Source organism: Chaetodon auriga, chromosome 14 (assembly GCF_051107435.1).
Source record: "Chaetodon auriga isolate fChaAug3 chromosome 14, fChaAug3.hap1, whole genome shotgun sequence".
Taxonomy (NCBI): domain Eukaryota; kingdom Metazoa; phylum Chordata; class Actinopteri; order Chaetodontiformes; family Chaetodontidae; genus Chaetodon; species Chaetodon auriga.
In genome coordinates, this window is record NC_135087.1 from 17,662,596 (window position 1) to 17,677,737 (window position 15,142).

Genomic DNA, 15,142 nt, shown 5'->3' on the forward strand with positions numbered 1-15,142 from the left:
TCTCCCTCTCTCTCTCAAGCTGTTAAGGTAAAGCCTTCAAAAGCCAATAACATTTTAAACCAATTGATTTCACAACTTAGTGGGTTGCTGCATATTGGCATACAGCCTGACTTAGTAATTTCTGCTATCGATACATGAAAAGATCTATGTTGAGCCTATACCTTCTGAGGTGCATATATCGTCTTGACCGCCCGTGCAATTTCACGTTCATTGCTACTATAGATGTTGAAGATTTAGCACAAATAAGACAAGCTTTTTAGAAATTTCTATGAGTTTTTGCAACACCGTGTAACAGGTTATTCCTGCTCCGAGCACATGTGCAATTAGCCATGTGATCATTTCAACATCTTTTCGAAGAACATCATAATCTATACCAAGCTGCAGGTCCTCTACAAGCTGTTGTAGCAGCTTATAGAGGACCAGATCAGAATCTTACTTTTAATGTGGGCTGGTATTTCCTTTGATTTACCGTCCATTTGCATCTCTACTTTGCGTGCAAGATTATTGTATATGTCAAAATGGTTCTTGATCTCATTTTTCTCGACAGAGCCTCTTCGCACTGCAACAATGCCTCCTCCCGGTGCGTGTCTGAACATCGTGGAAGCTCGTCACAAGCAAGATGGTTATGGGACCGTCACCAACCCTGCAAAGTTCTTCGACCAAGACTACCAGCAGCTGAAGCAGTACTGCATCACCCAAGGAGTGAGGTACATAGACGAGATGTTCCCCCCTCACAGGAGCTCCATCGGCTCAGGGATACTGAAGCCTTCTGACCTGGAATCTGTGGTGTGGCTGAGACCAGCGGTGAGTGTTTTGGAAGGGTTACGCCTGTATCAAACTGAATGTTAATATTTAATCAAGTGTATAAACTGTTTCAGCTGAGATTAAAACCTGGCCTCTTTCAGTGTTTTGCACTTTCAGCTCACAATGAGGCTCTGTGTTCACACTCACCCTGAGTGACAGAGTGAAATGTACATGTTTGAGTAACCTGCCTCCCACGGTCCAACCTGTGCAGTTTTTTGTTTGTTTATTTTTTAATGTTTTTTTAATGAGGCAATGATTAATGTTTCCTGAATAAAGTAATCCAAAACACTAGTTTCTAATTTTGGAGTTAAAATCTGTCGTGAAAAACAAACCTGATAATTCTAAACATGCAACTTTAATTGTGAGGGATTGTTAAAAAAAAAAAAAAAAAATACTGGGATGAGCAGGGCTACATGTTTGTAATGTTAATTTTTAAAAAAAAATTATGGCCTTCCCCACCATTATTGAAGTTCCTTGAACCTACCCCTGAGAAAAACCTGAAACACCCTCCCCACAACAATCCAACTATAAAAGTATAACAATAATAATGTTTCACCATTGAAGGACCAGTTTGTAGGATTCAGTACTCGCAGTGAGGTTGCAGACTGCAAGCAACCGAACACCCCTTGCCTCATCCTCCCTTTCCAAGCATGTATAGAAGAACCTACGGTGACCACAAAACAAGTGCTGAAAAGTGCTCTGTAGATTCAGCTTTGGTTTGTCCGTTCTGGGCTACCGTAGAGACATGTACTCAATGCAAGAGGGCCTGCTCCCTCTGTAGATATGACAACATACTTATGAATATTACATCACATTTCTGGTGATAGAGCCCGTTGTTCCTATACACTTTAATAAGAGAACTGGATATCATGATTTTAATGGACACATTTAACCTCACTGTAGCTCTGCATAAGTGCCTGTTCTATTTCAATGTATGGATTCAATTTTTATTACACAATAAATGTCAGAAGGGAAGGCTGACTTCAGCAAAGGCAATACTCACATGTACTTGAATTTGTATGGTATATGCTCTCCATAATGGCCTTGAAGTAAGCCCTTTATGGCCAGTATTGTTCACAGTTTGGTTTGCTCAGTTGCTTGCTGTGATGCAACACACAGAGTAAGTTTCACACTAAAAAGACACTGGAGGATGTCCACTAGATTCGTCTCCCTCAGACTTCAGCTGAATTTAGGATTGTTATTTTTTATGTGGAATGGAGGCGGAGGGTTTTGTCCCCAATCTCTGACACTGGAGTTATGACAGGAAGGAATCTTAATGATTACAGCAACCAATATACATTTCAATGTACTGTACATGTGGGCAAGCAAGTATCTTATTAAACGCCTCACTCAGTAACCCTCCCTGTTTCAGAAAATTGCTCCTAATCCATCCTTCGTATGCGACGGGATCTCCAGGTTTGACTTTGGTCAAGGGATACTTGGTAAGGAAATTTTTTATCCTTCTCCCATTTTACTCTTGTGCCTTCTTGTCTTTCTGATAACTCAATGACCGTCCTTTACTCAGGAAACTGCTGGTTTCTTGCATCTATCGGAGCTCTGACCTTCCAGTCTCATGTCTTTGGGCAAGTTGTCCCTCTTGAGCAAACATTTGATGAGAACTACTGTGGGCTGTTCCACTTCAGGGTAAATACTATAAACGGCACTCTTCTACTTCAGTAGTTGACCACTGATTGAAGTCGGCTTCTGTAAGGTACTGTGGAGAGTATGGGATACAATTAGACACCATCATTATCATTAATGAAAGAATTTGGCCTTCATTTCATGACACATGCACAGTGCGCTCCATAAATAATTTCTGGCGGACTGCTCTTTACATTTCGGGGGGAGATTATTCGCCGAAATTCTTTTTTTTTTTGCCAATTTAAAATATTTACTGATAACATATCGACACAGAACTTAAGCCACGAATTTCATGTCAAGCCATTTGGTCATAAATTGATCTTAATTTAAATGAAAACTTTTACATTTCCTTCTTTAACCATTCAGTTCTGGAGATTTGGAAAGTGGGTGGATGTCATCATTGATGACAAGCTACCGACGATCAATGGGAGACTAATCTTCGTTCACTCCAAAGACAGAAATGAGTTCTGGCCTGCGTTGCTGGAGAAAGCCTACGCCAAGTATGGAAAGCAAAGTGCATTGTTTCTCAGACATAAATGTGTTTTCTGAGCAAAGGTTTTAGTCTTATTTCGGGAGTATCTGTAAAAATCATATCACTATCTACTCATGCCAGGGTGTGTGGATCCTATACTGACATGAATGCTGGAATTCCTTCGGAGGCCATGATGGACTTCACTGGTGGTGTCCACGTAAGTATCCAGCTGTCAGACCCTCCTCCAGACCTGTGGGAGCTGATGTGCAGAGCTGGCCAATTCAAGTCGCTGATGGGCTGTGGCACAAAGCAAGGGGTAAGTACACAAAACAATAAATGTAATCAATGTTTTTTCATGCTTTTTGTAAAACACACATAGGTCACACAGTGTAAGTCATATTTCTCCAGCAAAGAGCTCCAGCGGAGACAAACTGAATGGAAAATTGAATAACATGGATGGATTATAAATGTGACTAAGTGGTCTAATCTAATCTAATTAAAATCTTATGGTGTGAAGAAACGGCACATAGACCGTGAGAGTGGTAGATGCATGGATGCATCCAAAGTTTTCTCAGAATTGTTTCTTGCTTCCACTAATGGATGATGTGCTTACCTTACCCCTACCATACCAACTCTTTATTTGACTGACCTTCTTCAGGATTTGTTTTGATTAATGGAATAGTTTGACATTTTGGAAAGTTATTATTTGCTTTGTTGCTGAGAATTAGATGAAAAGCTAATTACCACTGTGACATGTCTCCACTGTAATGAAGCCACAGCTACTCATGACCGAAAGAGTTATTTTTTTGTAGGCTTGCTGACTTGTTAATTCACAACGGAGGAAGATGATCAGTGAAGCACATAACCTCCAATCCAATGTAAAATCTATGACTGAACGAGTAGGACTGGCCAGCAGGACAAACACCGCTGCACACACAGCACAGAAGCATCTTATAGTCGATATCCACTTTTTCTAATATATCTATGGAGAGCCTCCCGTTTCCAGTCCCTGTCCTAAGCTAAACGAGCATCAACTGTTGGTTGAAGCTTCACATTTACTGCACAGACATACGAGTGGTATAGATCTTCTCATCCAACTCTTGGCAACAAACGGTATTTCCCAAAACGACGGAACATTACTTAAAGCTAACTCAAACCTTTTGTTCGGAATTTAGCCTTCAGTTAAGCTATTCATTGTTACAGACAGAGTTCCCTTTGGACGCGTCTTCACATTATTTGTACAACTCACGAACTGCATAGTTTCAATTGATGTTGTAACTGTAAATTGTAAATCGCAGATGAGTCAACTTTTAGCAATGGTGAATGTCTTTGGCTTGTAGGAGACATCTGCCAACACTGTATTGCCGAATGGATTGGTCCAAGGCCATGCCTACACTATCACGGGTGTGAAACAGGTGAAGAATTACACTTGGAATAAACACTGCATTAGGAATTGGAAATAGTTGTTAAAACACTTGTGCGATTGTGATCAGGAATATTAAAGCTGTTGCCAACGACTACCAACCAGGCTTTTAAACTTGGTGCTTAACTTTGCAAATGATTGATTGAATGATGTATTGCTTATTTACATATATGGTGCATAAAAATGGTGTTGTCTCCCATGATGATGATGATTGCTGGTCAGGTGATGAGCCACGGAAAACCAATAAACCTGGTGCGTTTGTGGAACCCCTGGGGAAGAGGAGAGTGGCAGGAAGACTGGAGTGATCGGTGAGAACCAGTCCCACTGTTTCACAGCTGTTTTCTGTTGCAGAAATACTCAGATTTTTATTTATTTATTTATTTATTTTGGATGACAAAATAAGTGAAGATGTGTTTATTTTCACAGATGAAGCATACATTTCTTAAGGATGTATTTCACCACTTTTCATATCTACTTTTAGTGAAAGCCAGTAGGTTGCTAACAACCAGGTGTCTCTTGCTTTTCTGAAGTATAATCTGAAGTCTAAGGTCATTTGGAGAAGGGGAAATGGAGGCCTGTCTTCTTAAAATCCTCCTGTGGGGGATTCTAAACCGGCTTTGCCAGTGAAACACTGTCATGTCTTACCTTAAAGAAAGAAAATGTGCTTGCATAAACCACAAGATGTGTCGTAACCTGCTTCAAAATGCTGACAGCACTAACAATCACATAATCTGCTTCCTCTCCTCTCTCACTGTCTTGAAGATCGCCTCTGTGGAACACAGTGAGTGCTCAAGATCGAGAACTGTGCCTTTCAGTGGCTGATGATGGAGAGTTTTGGTAAGCAAATGTCATCAGACGTAAAGAACTTGTCAGTGTCTTCCCACTCATGCCTACACAGTAGTAGCTACAAAAAAGTGAAAACTTCAAGTGTGATATATTTAAAATGTAAGATGGCAAGAAAGAAAGAAAATTTCTGCGCATTACAATATAAAATATCCTGCATATTTATATAGTCAATGAATGAACACACAGGTTGTATTTTAAACAAAATCACTCCTGTGCTTAGAATGATGCAAGGTGAAACACAATGGGCACACTGTGCCTGAGAGAGTGACAGTCTTTTTAAACATAGGGTGGTTAGCATATTTTCAGACGCAAAGCACCTTGTGGAACTGGCTTACTTGTCACTCCCTCGCTAAGTCCCTAATTGCACAGAGAGAGCTATAAATTGGCAAAAAGCTTTCCTTTGCATTTATGAATACAAGTACATATGCATTTAAAGGGTTTGTGAACATGAAAGGTTTGATTTGTGCCTATTGCACAATATATCTTTCTGTATGAATCTTGCACTGTATCAAGTTTAGTTTTCAGAAGCCATAAGACAAATTCTACATAATCAAAATTCATCTCTGATGTCAACAGGATGACCCTGCAAGACTTCTGTCAGTTCTACACAGATCTAGATATCTGCTGTCTGTCTCCCAACTTCCTTGATGGAAACTCCTCTTGCCATTGGAACACCTCTTCCCATGAGGGCAGATGGGTTGCAGGAACCACTGCTGGAGGATGCATAAACAACAGAGGTACTTCCAGGACATCTGGGCTCATACAAAACTCAAAAGCAGAACATGGAGACTGGAGGGTGGCAATTGAAAATTAGTCATTTTTGATGCCCCCCAACAAGCTTTCTGTTAAATAGCCTTCTCCACACGCAAACTTTAAAAACACACCATGGGTCACTGGAGGACTTCCTCCTATCGGGGAGGTGGGTTGCAGGAACTGCTGCTGGAGAATGCATGAATAACAGAGGTACTTCAAGTGTACATGGACTTAAATATAATAAGAGTTGATATTATTCATCACACCATAGAAGCAAGTGGTTATATCAGCATAGACCACAATTTTGGCAATTTTGGTACTGCAACATAAATCAATATCCATTTTATTCAGTCTTCTTATTTCCCTTTTGTCTGGGAAATGACAAATCAGAATGTCCGAGCAAAATGCAAACTATTTCTTCAAAAGCTGCAGGGGAGACTTCCACAAATTCTCAACTCCCTATGAGCCACAAAAACAGCTTACTGTACCGGGCAGTGATGGGGGCAAACTGAAACAGCTTTTGATCACTTGCGGCCCCTAGAGGCCAGTTAAGAGCAGTGAGGAGTCAGAAGTCAATGGTGACACAAAGTAAAACAGAGCAGTCAATAAAATAGGACCTTGAGCATACAGTCACAAACAGACAGATACAATACTTAATACTTAATACTCCTTCTGAAATACATCAAATGTGTGTTCAACTTTTCGGAAAGAAACCCAAAATGATCTTTTGTGAATGTGTGCTGCATTTACAGTGTGGTTGACCCGGCTGTTTAGAGGTGGCTACTGTATGCAATCTTTATATTTACTGATAGCGTGCATTAAAATTAGTCAGCTCTACAGTCAGGGTATTATTCATTTATATATCAGTCATCCTCACAGTCACTGAACTAAATAATTTTTGCTATGTAGTTCTGGAAGTTACCAAACAACATGGTGTCATTGGAAGGAAGTCTCTTGGTCATATATTTGCCAAAATGCACAATACAGAAACAGAAATTAAATCATGGAAAAAAGAGTGAGTAAGAGGAGATAAGACAGGACTTCCACAGTACCTTATCTTGCATTGAGTGTTCAAGCCAGCAATTAACATGTAGTAAAATGTAGTAAAAGTGAAAAGTTGCAGTAAAAAGATTTCTGTCCCAATGCTGGTGTAACTTAAATAGACAGCTCCATATTATGCAACTACTTGACTTTGCAAGTTATATAATCAAGTGGACAATTCACAATATGCTCTACTGTTATAAGATACAATAGTAAAGATTCAGTAATAGATAAATTGGCATTTTGAGAACAGTTCCAACAACTGAAAGTGCTCAACAAGCCTTGCTTTCTACATCATGTTTTTGTTCATCAGTAATCCACAACAACATGTCGCTCTAATTTCAATAAATCAATCAAAATCATTCACCCGACTCTTTGCAAAATGATACAAAGCAAATAAATCTTGTTTCTCTGTCCTCTAGACAGTTTCTGGATTAATCCGCAGTATCAGGTCAAGGTTGATGGTGACTATTCACGAGCACAGGGTGAAAAAAATATGCTGGTGTCTCTCATGCAAAAGCCCGACAAAAGGAAAAGAAGCCTTGTCCAAAATCACCACATTGGATTCGCTGTGTTTGAGGTAAATGTTAACCTTTATTGTTTCTGTCACAGTGTTTGGACAGTTATAGATGTGTCATGCGCACATTAGACGTACAAGGTCGCTGAAGTGGTCAGATTAAATGAAAACAACAATCTTACTGTAGAGCATAGCTTTACGCATTTTGTGTTGAATGTACTGGAATACTACTGCTGCAGCAAACAAACAAAAATATATATAAAAGCCTATTGGCTAGTTGGCTTTGGACTATTTAAAGTGAAGGAATATGCCATTTTGGTGCCATTCATTTGCTGTGGCCACTTTTAGGAGCTCACTTGAACTTTTAGCTGATGTGAAGGCAAGTAGTCATGTCAGGATCCTGCAGAAAACCACACAGGCCTATATCTCTATCCTTGAAATATAACATATTTTTCATGCTCAAACCACAGCAATAGTGTATCCTCAAGCACTTCAACAGAAACTGAGATTAGAGAGTATTTAAAAGGGTAAAATAAAATTTACCACTCTGTGTTTCACTCCAAAAATAACTATTTCTTGTTTTGCAGTCTGCAGTAACAAATAAATTGCTTCTCCTGTTTCATTCTAAATAGATCATATGATTTCCCAGTGGAATACTTTTAATGTGAAGCAGCACTTTGCTGTAAATGAATACTGCTCTGATACGGCAGCTGTAGAGGAGTGCACAGTAAACAATGAAGCTGATATCAATGAGATGAAAGCTCAAACAGTAAAACCGATAACATACTGTACATGCGTCATTTTCTGTGAATCGCTCTTGCTTGCAAAGGTGGTTTAAATGCGGTTCAGGTATGGTGGACTTTGTCACTAATGATAAAAAAAAAAAAAAAATATTGCTGAAAAATTGGACACCATAAGCCCAACCCTGATCCTGGCCCCTAGCCCGAACACTAACCCCTAACTCAGTGATCCAGGTCATGGTCCAGTCAGTTAGAACTCAAGAAGCCGCTTGGATGAGAGGAAAAATGTTTTCAACTTTCTACAACCAAGTCCACTTACGCCCAGATTCAATCCTCCATGTATATCAAAAGTATATACAAGGTTTGATTCCATGAAAATCTTTATCAACAACAAAACAATATTCAAATATTAATTAAACTTCTGTAAGTAATCATGCAGCATATTCCAAGTCTTTCTATTCCAAGTATTCTCAGGTATCCAGGTTGCCTCTTACACATTTTCACTGTAACATTGGTGTATCCGACTTCCTACGTCGTTGCACATTCAAAAGTAATTAATGAGCATGCGAAGCCAGGTCCAATGAGGGACTGACGACACTTTTGTGCTTGGCACAAAGTGGCAGTTTCCCTGGCATGATTTCACACGAGTGGCTATATCAATAATAACCATTGTGGGTTGTGTGAATTATAGAAGATTAAAAATAATAAGTGACTGAATAAGTGAATTAATCAAGTGAAGGAGGGTTTCAACAGTCAGCCTTTGACAGATCCACAAACATCTCAGGTTTTTCAAGGGACCATCTTAAGGGGTCAAAGGAGGGTTGCAGTAAATCTAAAGTAAACACAGCAAACAGGCGATCATAGGAGATGCCCATGTGGCCTGTTTGTAGGTGGGACAACACTTGGCTGGCAAGGAAGGTTTAAGTCCTGATCAGAGTCTGTTTTTCATTTAAAGTAACAATACACATGTGATGATAAGATATTGTGAAATGAAAATGAAAATGAAAATGAAAATGAAATGAAAATTGTCATTCACTAAATTGATTGCTTTTTGTCCCCAACATGAACTCATCTTCCACTGATTTCTCTCAAGGTGACTGAACAAGTAAGAGAATTTTATCCTATTCCTTATTTACAGTAAACTTTCTCCACCCATTGTGCAGCTCTGGTAAAAAAAATGTAAACTACAGAGATCTTAAATATCTATTCGTTGTTACAGTACAAGGGGCAGATGGGGAAGTTCCCAGCCTCTTTCTTCAAGAGCCACACACCTGTCGCCCAAACTAAAGAACACTTGAACGCACGAGAGGTGATGGAGTTCTTCACGCTAAAGCCTGGTGAATACCTAGTTGTGCCGTCCACTTTCAATCCCAATGAGACGGCCAGTTTCCTCTTGACCATCCTCTCCAAGGCAGAGACCCACGGCTTGTATGCTCACTCTCTCAATCCACTGCACGTTTCACTGTTTTTATACATCAAGAAGTCGCAAATATAACAGACATCAATATGCAAAATCATCCAAAAATAATCTGCATGGCATATGTCACACATTACTGGTGTTTCATATTAAGAAAAAGGAAAACATGTTAATCGGATGTGGAATGTCTTCGGTCTTTCCCCACAGTGACAACTCTGGTGAGCATAAACATGAGCAAGTGGAAAAGGTGTGCAAGATTTAATCATATTATAATATTACTCATTTTGTGCTCAGTATTGCTCATATTATTCTGATTTTGTGTAACATCTAGATTTTATAAGTGTGTGTGACATATGTTTTGACAATTGCATTTTATTTGGAGTAAAATTCCTCTTATACTTTCTCACAGCCCAGAGAGGACACAAATGAACAGGATGATGAAAATAAGAAACAATTCTTCAGTCAACACTCCGACAAGGTAACATCTGTCTCATGAGCTTGTCTCACTCATTAGCATAATTTATGGTTATCAGTCTTAATTGTGGGACCTTTTATTCAAAATGTATTTACAAATCCACCAATTTTTGCATAGTTTAAAGCTGCAGTAATCGATATTTGTACATCAATAATGGGCCAAATAACTATGTGTAATGTGAATGGAGAAATACAAAGTGACAAACCCAAAGATAATTATCGCCTGATTCTGCTGTTTCCTTCGTCTTTATAGAGTATTTTAGCATCTTTCAGCCATTGTTTCGGGTTATCAACCAGCAACTTATTTGGTTTGTGTTTAATCTACTCATCAACCTCATTTCCAGCCGCAGTGAAAGAGAAAAGAAATTTGGTTAGACCCACTGCACACTACCTGCTCCACACCAAACAGTAAAGTTAGCAAAGCTGGCAGATACTTTATGTAGAAAGGAGTAAGCCACCTGGAGCTCTTCAGAAAAGAAGCATGACAGCATTAGGATCTGCAAGAAAGAGCTGAAAGCATCATAGCCTGTGACACCTGCCTACGTACAGGCTAGCAGCAATCTTGACACCGACCAACTGATTGACACACATACAGACAAATCTGTCTTAATTCAGCCCTACATTGTTTGTTTTTATATTGGTTTAGGTAATACTGAGTGGGAGAGAACATGATTAACATCTACTTTAGCACTGAAAGCAAGTGTGGTGTCATCATTATTATTTTAGTTGTAGTGAAAACCAGGACAATTTGGTAGTGAATGTTGAAAACTGCGACATTTTAGTGTTTTGTTGGCACTCGGGATAACCAGCTTGAAACCGGGAGAATCCCAGACAAACTGGGACATCTGGTTGCTGTAAGTTAGCAGCTAGCTGGTGAACATAGCGGAGCATTTAGCAGCTGAACACACTAATTGTAAACCTAGAAGCTGGTGAAGACCAAAATTGGACTAAAAGACAAAGAATCTTCATTCAGCAAGTGGGCAGAAACACGACTCAAATGAATGCTAATGTTGCCCTGTAACTCCTGGATGTGTAAACAGGTAACTGTTTGCTAATGTGTTATCCGTTAAAAGGCTATATTATGTCCCACGTGTGTGATGTTCAGCTCATTCTACTGATGTAGCCTGCAATCATTTTGTCTTTTTGCATAAAAAAGGTATAATTTGCAATCATAGTAACCCACAGGCCTTTGCTAGCTGTGTGCATGGACAGGTTTTTTGTGTTGATGTTGTCTTAACATGTAGCTGACAGAAGTAGAAGTTTAAGAGGAAGTTTACCACAGTCCATCTTTCTTTTCATTTCCAGTATGACGAAGTGGATGCTGAGCAGCTCCAGAAGCTTCTAAATGACAATATCCTGAAAGGTTTGGTTCATAAGAAACATTAACAGGCTTGACAAACAGCAAAAACTCAATGATCATTAGAATACATAGTAAAAACCTGAAATGTATGAACACTGCAATATTGCAGGGCTTACGTCGAAGTACTTTGTCTCATGTCTCGTGCTGGCTGATTTTTCTTTCTTTTATCTTTTCTGGTTTTTAGGAGACTTGAAATCTGGAGGCTTCAGCATTGATGCCTGCCGCAGCATGGTCGCTCTGATGGATGTATCCTGTTATGATATGTGTGATAGTCATTATGATGTGTTGTAACTTACATGCTGTAAATCATAGACAGAATCGATTTGAAGGTCAGCCTACATGTGTGGCTTTATTACCTTAATGTTGGGTTAAAAAGACATCAATCACTGGCAAACTGAATGGCGAGGAAGCTGTTCGTTTGTGGAAGAAGGTCGTCAAATACAAGGTAAGAGGAATCAAATCCAGCTTAAATATTTCATTCTGAACAAAAGAGCTTTAGTTTTTTGGGTTTTTTTGCAATTTTCACCTGCATTACTGTATATCGGCCTCTTTGTTATGCGATCAACATTAACAGTATGCATCTGGATATAGATATGGAAATTGTTCTGATTATTGTTGGTGTTTTCTTGTTTTTCAAGGACATTTTCTTCTACACTGATGTTTCACGAACAGGAACGCTGTCTCTGAGTGAGCTGAGGAATGCATTCGTAGCTTCAGGTGCTATGCTTGATGATAAATCAACTGTACGGTATACAACAGAAAACAAAAATCTGCATGCCACATACAAGTCAGTCCCAAACAACATTGGAAATTAAAAAAAAAATAAACAAAAAATAAAAAAATAGCCAGTTTTGCTGAGAAAAGGAAAGATTACATGAAATGGTATTATTAGTGTCATCATTATTACTCTAATTACCTCATCCCCAATTTATTCAATTTGCAGCACTTTACCTAAAATAAACAATGAGCAAAAGTTTAGTTTCAGTGTGACCATTTTTGGACATTTGTTTAAAAAGGCATTGCAAGACCTTATTACTGCTATGAACTAAAGCCAGAACGAGTATGTCAACCCTGAGTGATCGCAGGCTGATGCTGGAAATTGGGCTTACACAAAGATACCACACCAAGATGTTAAAAGAATAAACTCAATTCAGCGCTCTGTGTGTTGAACAGGAATGAGGGTCAGCGACGACTTGCTCAATTTGATGGCTCTACGCTACAGTTCCGCCTCCAGACACATGACGTTGGAGAACTTCATCAGTCTCATGCTTCGCCTGGACTGCATGGACAGTAAGTGAAGTGAAATGATGACAAACAACGACAATAACACTCCATAAGGCGTAACTGTCTACCGCTCTTGTTGTAATAAGTTAAAATGCATATCCTCATCCAGGAAGGATTTAAAGTCTCCAGTTAGAAGGCAAGCAGTGACAATGGATAATGCTTCTGGCTTAAGGTGATTTATTTACAATTTATGTGTTGCTCAACAGAAATATTCAAACAACTGTCTGATGGAGGAGTCATGACTCTCCATGAGTCAGAGGTAATAAAACGCATTCTTCTTTTCACACACAACCAGAACAGCAGGTCCACACTACGTCACAGACAAACACACCAGGAGAGCCTCTTGGCTCAGCTACAACACAGGGACCCACACAGTGACTCTCAAGGCGACACAAATGTGCTTCTAGTGATTGTCAAAGCTCCACCAGACTCCTGACCACCAGTTCTGCAATGCTTTCAGTGCTATGCTGAGCGGTGGTCAGTGTCTCCCCCCCATGTCCCCTAATTAGAAGACAGAGGAAAGAAAAACTCTTATATACAATGACACTGTTGACTTTATGTTTTCTGTTCAGTTGTGTATATGTTGCATTAATAACATGTCTCCCTCTTTATTTTCAGTGGATTTACCTTTCAATGTACACTTGAAGATGGACTGCACAATTCATCTGGAAATGCACCAGTAGATATCTCAAGAGAATGTTTTCTTGTCATTCATGAAATTGAGCCATGACACAGTATGAAGTGTAACTGAAGAGTATTTTCTTTTTAGAACTTTGTTAATGCAGTACAGATTAATGTGAACAGATAACATGTCCTTAAACATGAAGCCAAAACCTCTTTGTAGACTTTATGTTAGACTGAAGGTGTAATCTTATCAGGATGATCAACTGAGTTTTGTAATACTTTGTAATACTATAGGCTTATCATTTCACTCTGTGCTTTACAAAATGACGAAAAATTATTCAAACACATTTCAGATTTCAGTTTAGCCACAAAAACCATGTGGACGATTTTCTGCACTTTTTCAAAAATAAATGAATAATAAGTAAAAAACTTCTGTCATAGTGTGTGTATCTGTAAAGGGTTATACTTTGATTTGGGCTGGGCAGCTTTATTTTATGTCATCTTCCTCTTTTCCACAAATTGCACTTATTAATTCATTAATTATTATTATTACTAATAGTCAATTATCAAAAAGTGATTTTGTCACAGGCCAACATTCCAACCTTTAATAATATATTTATCACTTTCGCCAAGCAGCTGATAAGATTAGTCTTGCTCTTCTGCCCTCTGGTGGTTGTACAAAGAACAACTTCAGGATCTTACTGTCACATCACTCATTCTCACAGCCGGACACCCGACAATATATACTGTTTAGAGCAGCAGTTAGTAGGTCCTAACAGGATACAGATTGTTAGCATATGCTGATTGTTTTGGGTTGCTGACATGTTCTCCAAGTCTATAGACTCAGACAGCAACAAGATACTGTTGTAGAGGTTGTTAAGCAGGATTTGATTGGCTGACTTCATTAAGCCCTTTTCACCTGTTCATGAGAGAAAAACTGAAAAAAAATAGAACATGCAACAAATGCAGCCTTGAAAATTGCTGTGTTTAAATTGCATGATAATGGTATTTCTGTAAAATTTGAGAACACGATCAGAGAGAGAAAGTGTAAGAAAAAAAACTGCAATTATAAATGTCAAGTGGAAACTTGAGCAAAGCTGGCAACGAACAGTGATTCTTGATGAAAAACTGCCAGCAGCCAACTTCAGTAATAATCTCTTTTGTCTGATAACTGATCCTACAAAGTCCCAATCTATTATGTACGCTGAGCTCCTGCAAGCGTCACCTAACATTACAAATACGACAGGCCTCCACTGTTTGCTCTCTGTATCTTAATTCACAAAAATCAAGCCCCAGTATCTTGTTTAGGCCGTATCACTGAGTGGAAACGGAATGGAAAATGAAGAACGAGACAGAAAATTAATGAAACTCTGCTTTTTCTCGAACTACTATGAACGTTATATCGCACTGGTTTGTACTGTCCAGTATATCGGTGTGGGAGAGTTTGCATGTTCTCCCTGTGCTACCAAGGGTTTCATCCTAAAGAGACATACAGGTTAGGTGCGCTGGAACCTGTGCATTGATGATTGATCTGAATCTGTATGTTTGTTTTTCAGCACATGATAATCCTGTGACAACATGCAGCTTATTCAGGATCAACACAAATGGGTGTACCCTGCCTGTCAGTTTCATTATGTAACTGCGAGATTTTGAAATTTGATTGAGTGAAAAAGACATGACTGAGAGACGAGCTGCTGTCATTACATGCACAGACAACAGTGGCCGATATGTATTGTAAACAGTCTG

At 39.1% G+C, this 15,142-nt stretch overlaps 1 protein-coding gene across 1 annotated transcript; it reads left to right on the forward strand.

The window, feature by feature from the left end:
- Positions 1 to 567: 567 nt before the first annotated feature.
- LOC143331699 (calpain-1 catalytic subunit-like) lies at positions 568 to 13,417 on the forward strand. The gene is made up of 21 exons (XM_076748821.1): positions 568 to 804; positions 2,177 to 2,246; positions 2,330 to 2,448; positions 2,812 to 2,945; positions 3,059 to 3,233; positions 4,258 to 4,332; positions 4,563 to 4,648; positions 5,103 to 5,177; positions 5,763 to 5,923; positions 7,403 to 7,560; positions 9,331 to 9,342; positions 9,457 to 9,665; positions 9,862 to 9,901; positions 10,064 to 10,132; positions 11,434 to 11,491; positions 11,673 to 11,734; positions 11,865 to 11,933; positions 12,127 to 12,205; positions 12,662 to 12,778; positions 12,979 to 13,031; positions 13,391 to 13,417. The coding sequence occupies exons 1-21, from the start codon at positions 568 to 570 to the stop codon at positions 13,415 to 13,417; spliced, it is 2,085 nt and encodes a 694-aa protein (XP_076604936.1).
- The last annotated feature ends 1,725 nt before the right edge of the window (positions 13,418 to 15,142 follow it).

Bases quoted from the DNA above. Each gene is read 5' to 3' on its own strand.
- LOC143331699 (XM_076748821.1), top strand. From the start codon at position 568: ATGCCTCCTCCCGGTGCGTGTCTGAACATCGTGGAAGCTCGTCACAAG. The intron at 4,649-5,102 runs GTGAGAACCAGT...ACTGTCTTGAAG, and splicing joins CAGGAAGACTGGAGTGATCG to ATCGCCTCTGTGGAACACAG. The intron at 5,178-5,762 runs GTAAGCAAATGT...TGATGTCAACAG, and splicing joins GCTGATGATGGAGAGTTTTG to GATGACCCTGCAAGACTTCT.